Source organism: Glossina fuscipes, unplaced genomic scaffold (genome assembly GCF_014805625.2).
Source record: "Glossina fuscipes isolate IAEA_lab_2018 unplaced genomic scaffold, Yale_Gfus_2 26, whole genome shotgun sequence".
Classification (NCBI taxonomy): Eukaryota; Metazoa; Arthropoda; class Insecta; order Diptera; family Glossinidae; genus Glossina; species Glossina fuscipes.
This window is the reverse complement of record NW_023998421.1, coordinates 4581414-4595530: the sequence shown is the minus strand read 5'-3', so window position 1 is coordinate 4595530 and position 14117 is coordinate 4581414. Positions and strand designations below refer to the sequence as shown.

Here is a 14117-nt window from a genome sequence, read left to right as displayed (position 1 = left end):
CATAATTTATGATGTAATATTTAAACAAAAACAAAAAAAAAAAAAAAAATTTTGTAATAAAATACTATCTACTACTTTAGCATTCCATGTATAAGTGTGCGGTTGATTGCATAAGAAAAAAACTTATCAATTAACATATTATTACATTTATAATAATTAAAAATTTATTTTTTTGCTAATTGATTAATAATGTGAACGGAAATGCCTCTCAGCACAATTTTGTATTCTTTGGTGTTTGCGATATGATCATATATATATATTAGTTCTGTTATTCCATTTGTCACAACCAGCAAAAGTTGAAATTAGAAAAGTTTCAACTTCCCTACGACATTTAAGATCATTGTCTTATTTCTTTCTTTTGTTTTCAAATAGAGTTGTGAGCAGGTCACAAGAGATAATACGAATTAGAACCTTTTCATTTATATGTAGCGTACTATTGTGATAGTTAATGGAAAAGGGGAAGAAGAAGTACAAAACTCTTCTTGAGTGTAGTATTTGCTATTCAGGATCTTATGTATTGGTATATAAGAAAGTGTAAGATATTTTCTCGTCGATTAGGACATCGTTATACTAAATTCTTAGATCGCACATGGAATTAAAGATTGCGTCTGCATTGCCCCTGCGGAATATTCTATGTACTTGGGACGAGAGGTACAGTTTTCTTTCTCTCTTTTAGATTTTTGGTATCAGAACCTTATGCGTATCAAGAATGCATGCGTTTCGCATGTCTCTCTCTCTTATTAGTCATTGACTGCACACGTTCAGCATAACTTTCTTCCTCCAGTCATAGACAACGTTAGAAAAGTGATCAAAAGGAAAACATTGCTCTTTCCATTGGCGTTTAATCTGGCGACAGTGAAAAGGCAATCTCTAACATAAAAGTCCTGCTGCTGGACAAAATTATTATGACGTAAATATCGATTCTGTGCACTGTTAAACCGAGGTATTCGGCTCGATCTTCAATCAACAATTTATATACTCTTTATAGGACCTCCGCGACGTATTTCTTCATCTTGCAAACATGGAGCAAAACGTATGCCGTTAAGATAAAAAGGGGATTTCCCAAAGACTAGGGATTTTTGCTCAGCCTAAGGGTTTAACTAGTAAGATCTGCAACTCCGGCTTTTATTTGGAAGAGCCTAGGAATTAATTTAAAAAGTTTAAGCATAACTAACGCATTGTTTTTTATTACATTTTGTCAGTGACTGATAACGTGGGCAAAAAAGCAACATATCTTTTTCACTTATTTCTTAATGCTTTAACACATAAAACACCTAACGATCAGAAATAGAACTTGAATATAATATTGGAAGCCTCCAGTAGTAAGAGGCGGGAAACTAGTTCTGATCATTTCGTTCGCAACCGTTCTTTTAAAGAACTTTTTTTCTGAACGTTGTCGAATATTCCTCTCATATCGCGGATTATATATCATCACATATCATAGATTGTATATTACGTTTGTCAAATTCGTGGGAGACGACCGCCTAAATACCGGAATATATTTGGATTGTTGAAACGACGATTGTAATGTTAAAGTTCAGTTTAGTTGCAAAGTCTTTTTCTTTGCATGATCAGCAATAGAGAATTACATTAATTTGTTCGCAAGCGCACGAACAGTTACCGAGATTCGACGCAACAATTAAAGGAAGAATTTACGGTATTGTCGTCATTCTGTGTGCACGTATTACCTAAACAAATGCTTTATTTATAATACAAATATTATTATCAGATATCGTATCTACTGGTAATTAGTTACTCCTGTTAGTTTGTAATGGGTTTTCATTCAGAAACCACGATATTATATATTTGCTTGGTCGGCACAACTTTGGAGTTTCTATAAAAAAAGTGATGTGTCATGAAAGAATAAGGAAGAATTTTTTACTAAAACTTCATTTAATGCTTTAATATCCGCTACTATTTTGTATACGATCCATATATTCCATTGCACCTGCAGTTTTTCGGGAAGCGCTGCGCGTACACAATTGGTTGTACAATCAAGCGCGTCCGTCATACATGTACCGAACAAAACATTTTTAAAGAGTTTGATGCAAGTTTCGTGGGAAATGATCTTTCGACTTAGCACGTAAAGCCACTTAAGCTATGGGTTGTAACTTAAAAAAAAAAAAGAGGAGAATTTTCGAATCTTTATTAATCCGGTGTCCACACATGTATAATTATATTAAGCGAAGTAGTGTAGGGTATTTAAGAGTAGGTAGTGTCCCACCATAATGTTTCTATTTCTTTTTTATACTTCTTAGCGGACGTGCCCCAGTAATGCGACTTACAGCAAGCAAAAATATTAATGCATCGAATAAATTCTATGAATAACTATAGGGTTGTGTACGGAATTTAATAGTGGGCTGTGGTTCTCCGTTGTGTTTTTTAAATTAAGTTGAAACCTAACCACAGCAAAATTATAAGGAAAATTCTTGACAAAGTTTACTTCTCTAGGTAAAGTTTTAAAATCAATGTCGTGTTCTCGACAACCGTACAGACATGTAGGCATAGTGCAATCCCCTGAACAAGCATTTTTTATACATAAAATACTCCATATAGTGGTGAGAGTATAAGAAAAAAATGAATTTTAATTAAATATTTTTGAGTTAATTTATTTAATTCTTTCAGCATGTGTGTATAGCTTTGCATATAAAAATCTCTGGAGGTCTGCCATTTTGTTTTTCTCATTTTTGTTATATTTTTATATTTATTAACAAAGCACACAAGTGTTTTTAATAATGTTCTGTAAACATTAAAAAAAGAAACAAAATTATTATGCATTTAATAACATTTATTTATTATTATCATTTTCATAATAAATATGAATTTGTATACAAATGAATATATATATATACATTATATTATATATATGATGTAAGTATGCAACTCATATGTTGCACTTTTGTGGCCTGAGGTTCTTTTTGTACGAATATGCCTCGATTTAATAGCATTTTTAAGCTCTAGGGTAAATCCATTATAATGTAAATAAAATGTAATAACAAACATGTGTGAGGAAAACGCATAAGAAACTGTCATATATGAATTCCTTAGGCGTAGAACAGGAACAGCGGGCAAATGAAAATAAGATTATTAAAGATCAGCGCAACCGTTGTTTCATAGTTTAACACGTTTACGTGAATTTTCATATCCAATATAAGCAAAATTGAAATGATTAGAGGGAAAAGTCAATAGTTCACCTTTAAAAGTAGACCCAAGGCACGTGCTTGACACGTTCGCGGTGTGTACAAATTTCAGTGACGTTCAAAATTTTAAAGTGATTTTATTTTAGAATTACATCTGACATCCGAAAGGTACTTAGAAGATCATATTCTAAAGAAAACATAAGAAAAACGGAACGATGAGTCAATCTGCTCTCTTTGTAGAGTGCAGAAATCTACAAAGTTGAAAGCGATATAAGCAAATTTAAACCCAACCTAAGAATCAGTTAGCCAATACTTCGGCAACTACAATAATTGGAAGACCCCAGGACGATAGAGAAGTAAATGGAAAATTACTGTCTTCAAAATTGAAATACTGCGGCATTTACATTCGCAAATGTGTTAAAGGGCGCGACTATCAAGGCAGTACACCCGGGTTGAACCACCAATCCGGTCGGCCTTTAATTACGATCAGTATGTTGTTGTTCCTAAAACGAGTACTCGGTCGGTAAAGGTTGACCTCATCCTAAGCTGACGCCATTCCCCGTCTCCCCCTCCATAGGGAGCGTCCCCTGTTCTATCGCGCATAAAATATAAAACGTAGGGCGTTTTTGCGATCAACGATATTTCTTAAGATGGTTATTATATATGTCTGAATACATTCAAAATACCAATAGTTCTACATGCTGTAAGTGGAATTATCTGGGTACACCCAGTGAGAAGTTTATCAGAAAAATGAAGACACTATGGTGCGACAGAGCACACTATTAAATATCCTACATCACTTCGCGGAGTACAACGAATTTTCAATTTCCCATAATGCTATATGGAAAGCGGTAGGTTTAATCCGAACCATTTTCTAGATTGTTTCAGAAAGTGATTCTGAATCGGTCGGCTTACTAAAACCTGGTTTTGCCACAAGTTCTGCTGGCTGCTTCACATATCCGCTCAAATTTCGTACACTCTTGCGGCGTAAGCTACGCAAAGGCGTTTACAAGCACACATTTATAGCTTCAACCAATCATTTATAGCTGCAACCCACTCAGTCTTATATTCATTTTCCGGCATTTTCTTTACTTTCCGATTTCCCCTTATATCATAAACGATATCTTTATGTAGGGAAAATATAGTATTGCACGCTATAAAGCATTAATTTCTGCATTTCTCAGCAGAGCCTGCTCAAAAACTGAAACCTCGTTATATTTTTAATGAAAACTATTTTAGCTATCGCGCTATCATCAATAATTTACAATGAGCCTTCGGAACTTTTAAAGCTACGCTGATGGATGAGCTTTAGGTCGCATATATATGATATATGTGTATGTGAAGATAAAAGCGAAATTTTCGACAACCGGAAAGGTGCTAATCTTATTATTACATATCCTAAATATATATATATATGTAGGCAAAAGTCCAGTACAACAAAGTGAACAAAAGATGACACAAAATCAACCTCAACTGCCATCAAAGTTTTCTGCATGTATTTTAAATAAATGAAATACTAACCGTAAGTGTAAAGTTTGTGAAAAGGAATATAAGTAAGAGAAACGAAAAGCGGAGCAAAAAGTTTTATCAAATAAATAAATTAGAGGATAATGTAACATAATCCTTTTAATTTCGGTTGGGACTTATATTACAATCACAAAAGTGCTCTTGTCTGTCTATCTAGCCATTTGCCTGTGTTTATGTACACAAATGTTCATGTGTGCAGCATTTAGTCGTTGATGCGGTATATGTTTTTGTTTTTTGTTTTGTCCAGTTTTCTCAAGCTCTTATCGCTGACATACCGTGCTTACATATCATTTACACACACACGTATGCACAAATTATAAATATTTCAAAAAAAAAAAACATATGATAAACTTTTTGATATGCATAAACATACATATATATATATATATATATATATATATTCATTCAGTTACTTTTTGTTTTTTATTCTCAATTACGGGAAAGTTTACTCCTTTTTTACAAACAGATTAAAATTAGCATTAAAAAGTTTTCTGGTTTATTGCTGAATGAAAAAAAAAGACAACTAATTTTTTCTTCTTCTTTTTTTTTTGTGCTCATCTCGTTTAGTCATATGCGTGAGTGTGTAAGTTGGCACGGTGTGTCACATATATTTAATTTATAATCTCTTTGTGTTTGCGGTTTATATAATTTCATAATAAAACATAAACACGCAAGAAAAAACGAAAAAAAAAAAATGAAAAAAATTTCACGCCGTTGGGCAGGACCATAAATTTTCCATTGAAAAACAAAAAATTTTTATTTTCTATTTTATTATTATTGAAAAAATCTATTAATTATAAAATAAAAGCTAAACCGCCTTTTTTTCGCTGTATATATATCTGTTAGCTGTGGCTACCGTCATTAGCCTTTATACTGTCAGTTTCATTAAGATTTATTGAAGCAAACTTGAAATAAACGCAAATGCACACATATCGGGTCATTTCATTAAAGATACCGTTTATTTTTAATTCTAGTTAAAATCGCGAATGCACCGAGGGAGGGGAAAAATGTAAAGCGAAAAGGTTTCTCCTGTTGGCGTGTGCATGTTTTGAATGCCTACGCTAACGGGGTCGTCAATGTACGGTTGATAGTTGGAAGATATGTTTGAAAATTTGACTGTTTATTCTGCTTAGTCCGTCAATTAAATGTGGGCGTGAGATTTCATCGGGAGCGTGGTTAAATGTAAACATTCGTTTTCGTTTCAAAATCACGCCTTTGCTGGAAAAAATGTTAGTACGGATGTTAGATGAACGTCTTCTACCAGGCGTGTAAATATGAAACCGAATTTTGGCAATAGCTGGCCTTAAGCTCACATGTGGAAGGCCATAACCTCATGCTTAAAGTTTAGTTTTTCTTAAGCTCGGACATCATTAGCAGTCGTACAAATATCGCAACGCAAACCTACTTTTCAAGTTGTCTGCCAAATGAAGAGCTCCCGTCGACGGGATGTTTTGCATCAGTTACGGGAGCGGAGAACGCCCTATACTTGGCTTGTCATTAACGCCTAGTCGTGACAACTATCAGCATTCTGTCGCATCAGCGGCAGCATTTAGAGTCGGAGAAGGGTCCAATCGACAATCAACTTAAAATTTAAACTGATCACGAAAATATACACGTTACGCAATTCTGTATATAGATATTCGCTCAACATAGAATGAATATGTTAGTAGAACTATTATTGGTGTGTCTAGTGCATTTACTAGTAATCAGCGAAAGACTCAGAAAGCATAGGTGGGCTTAGCTTACAGTGTTGTGTCCGACCTTCGACCGGTCTACCCTATTTTTAATGGCAACTTCGACGCCAACATCATAATTTTTGCCGCCAGGAAATTTTTCCACACACAGATCGTACGCGAGGAGTCGGGTATGCTTGGATCGACTTAGAATTTCATAGTGATCAGGAATGCGTATACCTAAAAGGGCCTGTGAAGCTTTCTTCTGGGTGTCGCAAACGAGAGATAGGTATAAACACAAGCTGGTTGTGTAAACATTAACCTCCGATTTGTTTTTAAAATATTTTCAGCTAACGTTCCTGTTCGTCAACTTTGGTGACAAACACTGCTTGCCCGAATTCGCTCTTATGTCTAGCGCAAGATTTTGACAATGTGAGGTTCACGCTATTAAAATGTTGCGAAAGGTTTTGTTGGAAAAATTAGGGTTTCACTCATGTGCAATGTAGCCACCTAAAATGTTACGAAAGAATAAGCTAAGCCGGATTGGTTTGCTCTTACAGACGCAGGCGCAGATGCGTCTTTGAACATGGTCCTCTGTATGGCCACCCTTCGCCTGCTTTACACGCTTAAAGTTCTTAAAATTCCTTAAGAGTTCTAATGCGAAGTGAACTTCAGCTTTACCATCTTTGGTCGAGCGGCGGGTTTTTCTTGCGTTCCGTAAGAGGAGCATGGGAACTTGTTTTTCTTTTACGAAAAAAATTTGATATTTCCTTGTTCTACACGGCTCTTCACTATCAAGGTCATAAAACGGTTATTCCTACTCAGTCAGTTTCGATGATACTGCGAATTACTAGTGAGCTGGGAATCAGTGGGGTATTTGTCGTCTTGATGTATTTCTGATAATTGTTCGAAAAGAGATAGTCTTCCAAAGCCCACAGCGGCTTGCGCTGCGTGTAATAAGAGATCATCGAAAGCTGTACAGACTCGATATACTTGGTGTTCACGGCAGTGAGATTGCATAAAGAAAAATTGCTTGTAGTAAGTAAGATGCCTGGTTGCCTGGTCGCTATGTACGACCTTGCGGGAGGTATTGTCGTAGGTACGGTTACCTTAAACTTTCGTGTGAACCCTAAGCAAGGAGATGTTAGATAAGACTTGAGTTGCGAAAATGGTTCATATTCATTTTCCTCTCATTTCGACAGGTCGTAAAACTGTACAAGTACTCACATAAAATGGTGCAGGAAACTGGGCATACGATTATTTAAACCTTCCATGATAAATATTTCAGTCATTGACACATCATTTGTGGATAATGATTTCCTCCACAAGCTACACGTATAGGCAGACGATAACGTTGGCTCTTCCTTGTGGGATAAGCACTTAAGGGAAACCTTGAGAGATTTAGTTGTTGTGAATTTAGTTCAAATTCTATTTTATTATCAGAGAAGCAGAAGAAGAAATTTCTTTATCTTCATAAGTTTTAATTATGTGAATGCAACTAGAAAAGCAGAATGTGTACGGAGCTCTTCAACGTGGGCGATATGAAATCAAGTGGAAACTTTTATATATGGATGTGTGTACGTTTTCATATAATTTCAATTTTGTGTTTTTTTTTTTATTTTTTTTTTTATGCAAATTTTATTTGCATTTAAATTAATATTTAATTATATCAGGCATTTCCCACAAAATTAACAATTAACAGTCAAGTGCTTAAGAATAACGAGTTGCTTGAAGTAGACAAAAAGCAAAAACTAAAGTCAATATATGGATATGTAAAATAACCACTAATGCAACTATTGTGGATACAATTGCATACAAGTTATATTATTTGTGAGTTTCTAAGTATATGTAAAGTGTAAATTGCTTTGCGGTTAAGCAGTGTCTTCACTTATGTACTGCGAAAATGCGAAGATATTTCTATAAGAAATTTTCTTGTGTGTATTAAAGAGTGAGGAAAGAGTCGTGAAAAGAAATAAAAAACGGGAACAAAAGGAAATATTTTCCTCTTAAGAGAACTACACAATTGCATTTAATCGTAACGAACCCGCACCCAGATATGTATATATATACAATAATATAAGTTGACGTGTTATTGAATGAGGAAAATTAAACTCTTAAAAGTGCAAAAATTTGTTTTTCTATTTGTTTTTTTTGTTTTTTTGGTTTCTTGTTATTGGAGCGATATATAATTTTTCTTTAAATAAAATGCAAAAACAATTATTTAAAAATTTTAATATGTCTAAATTATGCATTTTTTTTTTTTTTAATTTTTTTTTGGAATTTTCTTGAAACGAAGTGTTATGGCGAACTGATGGAGGGGGTGCATGAATTTTATATTCTTCTCTCACTCTCTTTTTCTCTCTGATTTAATTTTACATTAAATTTCATTAAAGCATGTTTAGTTTTAAGGCAAAGTAATTACCAAAAAAGAAAGTTATACAAGCAAAAAAATATATATTTTATTTACTGAACTTGTAAAAAAAAAAGTCGATATTTTATTTTATTTTATTTTTTTTTTTTTTTTGCTGATAAAAATTTAAGCTTTTTTTTGTTGTTATATATATATATGTATATATATGTCTATGTGTTGGTTGTGTGTTAGAGTAGAAAAATTAAACGAACAAATTTACTTAAAACAAAAATAAAGCTTTAAGCTTAGCAATCCTGCTTTTTTTTTCCTCAATTACTTTTTGCCAAATTACAAATGCAAGTCGTTTTACGAGATCTTTTGATAAGAATTTTATGAAACAACTTGTTTTCGGTTCGCTTTAATATTATTTTACCCACCACACGAGCAACGAATGTATATTCAGTTTACAGTTGCATTTGTAACGTTCGAGAAATTAATAGTAGAAATATCGTAGAATGAAAAAGTTATCAATGTTTAAGCGAAAAGTTAATATAGTGTATGTTCCGAAGAAGTCGCGAACGTGTCACCACAAAGATTTCAAGTAATATCTCCAAAGACTTGAGAGTATACTCTTATCCAGAGTTAGGAAAGCTACTGCTTCCTTGAATTACAATAGCTATACGCTTTGTTATCCGCATCACACTCATATGCTATACTTAGCCTTCCGTATCTAACATCAATAGACAGAACTCACAAGCCAAGTAAGCTATAAATAAATTTCTTGTCTTTTAAATAGAACTGAAAAGTACGTCTGCTTTCGAAGATTCGAAGGAAGAAATCCGTAAGATTTGAAAATAAGAAATTAAAAGCACCTACGGGTTATATAAGCCCGTTGGTGGAATAAACACAAGATTACAATCTCTTGATCGATCTGACTAATATAACATAAGAATCGACCTATTCGAATGGCATCCAACATTTTGTACCCCTCATAAGAAGCGAGAGCATGTAGTTTGTATATTGAAGCAGGTTTTGATCTAAAAATTGCTATTAGTATTCCGTGGGAAAATTCTGTGTCAATTTGGTGAGTGAAACGCCCATTAAAGATTGAACAGAAAGCACTGATTAATGGCTTCCTTTGCACTTTAAGACAAGTAAAGATATAGTTGTACGTGATCCGTCGTAAAGTATCCTGCGTGCCTTCGCTTAAGATGTTCAATTCAAACTAGTTTTGGGCTTAGTGTTGTAATGAGTGGCAATCTCGCAATTATCTCTAAAATGAAAACAATTGTTTTAGTTGTCGGAATACACTAATAAGTGTACATTTCAGATTATTCGAAATGAACTTAAAACTTAATATTTTCACTCGTCCTTTTTTTTTTTTTAATTATAGTCTGTACTTCAAATTGTGCGCCGCTTTCTTTGAGATGTTCAATTGTTCCATTCAATGTTGCTGATTTAAATCGAATACCTAGCTCAATAAGTTCGTAGGATAGCGTATAGATGTCCCCACTAGTCATCGGATATCTTGAAAAGAGACGAATGGTCAATAGTGCGTATTACGTAGCACGTTTCAATGATGAAATGGTAAAAAACGGACCTAAATGAACAAGAGAAAAGCGTTTTCAACGAAACGGTTAACTATGTCTTAAGTAAATAGTTGTAATGGCAAAATTGGACGAGTTGCACTGCGAGTTGCTTAAACGTCTGGCGCATCTGCCTAGTTGCTGTTGCCTGTTTGCAAACCTCAACAAAAGGCTCGCCGGAATGAGATGTGGCTCCAAAAAAGTAATGATCGCCGAACCTGAAGCCTATTTTGAAGGGTTGTCTACAACAGACATAGAAATGTTTGAGAAACATTGGGATAATTGTTTTGCTATTGCAGGAGATTGTATTCATGAAACGAGCCGAAGTGTTGCCTAAAAGTTGGCGTTTAATTAGTGACTCTAAGAACTTATCGAGTGAGATATTACATTTTTCATTTTCATTAATATCGTTCTGGATGATGAGGAAAATCCTCTACTTTGAAAATTCTACTCTATGGTAAATAAGAGATAAAAGTTTTGCCATCTATTCGAATGCGAAGATTTGGATATATGTTTTAATCGATAGTTAGACATGAAACCTCTTCCTCTTCATCTACAAACTTTCTTACACTTCTTACACTCAAATATAATAAGAGAATAGAAGACATGTGTTTAATCGAATTTTGATCTTCAAATCCTTATGTTTAACGCAACTCAAGTTGTTTGAGAAGGTACCGAGAATCGGTGAAGAAGAATGAATAACTTATTATAAAAGTATAACGCGCTAGAAAGATCGTAGTTGAAAAATGAAGAAGCTCTATAGCTTCGCATATAGAGCAATTTCGCCCTGTTCGCTCAGAAGATTGCATGGAATAAACATACCACTCTCGTAGTGCTGGGGTTTGTAGTGCATAGACCAATTGTGTATAGAAATTTAGAATTAGAAGGAAAGGTGCCACCATACTAACCTCACTAAAAGCGAAGGCTACAATAAAATTACATTATTATATATCAACTACCTATGAAGCCATGCGAAAACGCTCCGAGGATTGGCAAGAGCCCTGGAACAAGTTGAGATATTGATGAAGAAATGAATATTTTCCCGGAAGCATAAAAAATTGCCTTTCTCTCTGCACGCACCTCGCACGCTAATAGGTTTATAAATGTCTGCCCACGAAGTCATCGGAATAACACACCCACAAATAGTTAGAAGCGTTGCTTTACTTTTTTTTTTTCACGTGGTGGGTAATGGGGGTTCGCCCACAGACGAACATGGCATGTCTTCTTCACTTTTTAAAAACAAATTCCATATAAATTAAAAACAAACAACAACAATAATTTCATTTGTTGCTATTTAACATGAAAATCATTTTGAAAACAGACCAAATTTCGATAGTAACACAATTATATAGTATTTTATTTTATGCCTTAGTATAGGTTTTGTTTACTCCGATTAAACGAATCAAACTTTTTAAAATACAAAAATTATTAATTAATTAATTTTGTTTTGTTTTGAAATTTATTTTACTTTTTCTTCACATTTTCTTTTTTTTGTATTTTTTATTTTTGTTTTTTTTTTTTTTTTTGCAAATACTCACATTTCTGTTCTGTTTTAAATAATAAAGTTATATATCTTTTTGGAAACGGAATACGTTTGTGTGATCTATGTTTGAATTCTGATTTTGGTAGAGAGAGAGTTTAGTTGTAGTTTTAATAAAAATAAACTCTATTCTGTTTCTATGTACATACGTACGTGTCTTTGGATTATGGGATTCTTTTTGCTCAATTTTATGGTTTTTTTCGTTTTTTTTTTTTGTTTTTTTTTTTGTTTTTTTAACAAACTTTTAATGATATTTCAAACATTTGAACAAAAATGAACAAACACAAACGTGTTAGAAATATTTTGTTTGTTACTATTTGACGCTTTAATAAGAAGAGAGTTTAGAGAAGAAATATTTTTTGTGATATCGTACCGTTTCGCTCACCTTCTTGTCCCACTGTAGGACATACGGCACCGGATGATCGTTGGGAAATTCAACGTGACAATTGAATATGACACCCTCTCCAAGTATGGCTGTGATGTGGACTGCATCTTCTGTAACGAAAAAAAAAAAAAAATTATTCCTTTTTTTATTTTAAATAACGTAATTATTTTTGGAGGGGTTAGAGTTCTTTTAAACCTATGACTACGAGTTCGTTGTCTAGAGGAAAAGACGGCAATGGTTAGTATTTACACTCTACACCACTTGTGGTGCTGGGTATATTAAATTTGTGCCGACGTTTGTAACACACAGAAGGGTTTAAGATAGATCCATCCACCTTTTATTATATCGACAGATTGAGAAAACTGTCTGTCCGTCTGATCTTTGTCTGTTATATATCCGCCCGTGTAAATTTTGTTCAAGCTACAGGTAGCAATTTGAGATAATTTGATGAAATTTCTTTGACCCAAAGCCGCACGCTATTGAAAATGGTTTGGTTCCGTCTACTTTTTCGAGCACTCACCATTTCACACTAGAGAAAACTTATAAATGAACTTAAAAAAATAACGAAAAAATCCGCAATATTTTTAGAGAGTGACAATCTGCAAATGGAGCCTTTCCGAATTTCTTATCATTCCAAACATTTGCTTACGAGTTAAAGTGGTTTTAAAGACCGTGTCATATAAATGACAAGGAAAAGTATTTGCATTTTCTGCAGCGTTACTATTGAGGGAATTCGAGAACTTTAAGTTTTTTTTCATAACACTGGAGGAAGTTTACTTTGTAATGTATACGACAGTAACGAGAGTGCAAACGTTCTCTGGACCCAATATCAGGAAGAAAGACTAAGACTACTAGCCTGACGAGCTTCCTGTTCTCTATTGCAAAGTGTAGTTTAAGTGGAGCGGAGCTCTCCGCTATAGACAAGTAATCGATGTTAGCGTCGCAGGGTTAACGTCTCAGAACATAGGTGATTTCCAGTCTGTTTTGCATGTTAGGCAAAGACGTCAAACATTCAACTGTCGTAGGCAGTATGTAGTCATCATTTTAATCCATTTGCTTTTTGACAAATTTTGATTGAACTTTCAAAATGAGTGGGATCGTCGAATGTAAGTCAGTTGATTCTTAACTTAATCCTTAATCTTAATGGGAAATGGATATAATTCGTTACGAAAAGCTTCTAAGAGAATTGTGAATAATGCAAATGGAAAAGAAAATAAGCATACGTGGATGCTCTAGCGGAAGAACTAGTTTAACATGTAAGACGGGAAAGCCGATCACCTACTAATTATACGCAGTTGTGAAATTCTCAAACCTCGACCAAGGGACACCTGGTGAGGCAATCAGCCTTATGAATATTTGCAAATTAGCATTTGATTTATTAGTGTTTGAGATAACCGCTTGAGGTCTGTTTTTTTTTCCACTACTGCGCTACTTTTAATAAGAACAACCTTATTTCATTACAGCACTTGAAATCATATAGAAAGATGTATTAGAATTAATATATATATATATAATTCAATAAGTTTGCACTACTACTGGCGAATCCATATGATTTCCTAATATTACTAATCTTTAAATGAAATGAAAATAGTTTAGAAGTTGCAGTCGTTTTAGTGACGCTACACACGAAACTCAATTTTTTTTTTTTTTTTTTGTTATTTATTTAAATTCGTAACTATAAACCCGTGGGCCAATACATTAAGAAGAAGTAGATCAAAACTAAATGATAATGGAATACTCATCTTGCTCTATCGCTAACCTTTGCATTCGTTAGTTACCAGTAATGGAAAAATTCAGGTTCTTAAGAGCGAGGCCAATTTTCGCTTAAGAACGTTTAAGAAGTCAGCAAACGATCCCAAAGCCAGATTGGATATAAAAAAAAAATTAGCGTTCAGCCAGAGCATTCGATATGCGTG

General features: G+C 33.9%; 1 protein-coding gene across 4 annotated transcripts in view; it reads right to left on the bottom strand.

Annotated features, from left to right (window-relative positions):
• Window positions 1–14117, bottom strand: part of LOC119635293 (protein turtle) — a 144302-nt gene that overhangs the window by 65935 nt on the left and 64250 nt on the right. For all 4 annotated transcript variants that reach the window (XM_038030036.1, XM_038030037.1, XM_038030038.1 and 1 more), the window contains exon 3: window positions 12190–12311. In XM_038030036.1, the coding sequence (XP_037885964.1) occupies window positions 12190–12311 (122 nt within the window). The remainder of the gene's footprint in view (window positions 1–12189; window positions 12312–14117) is intronic.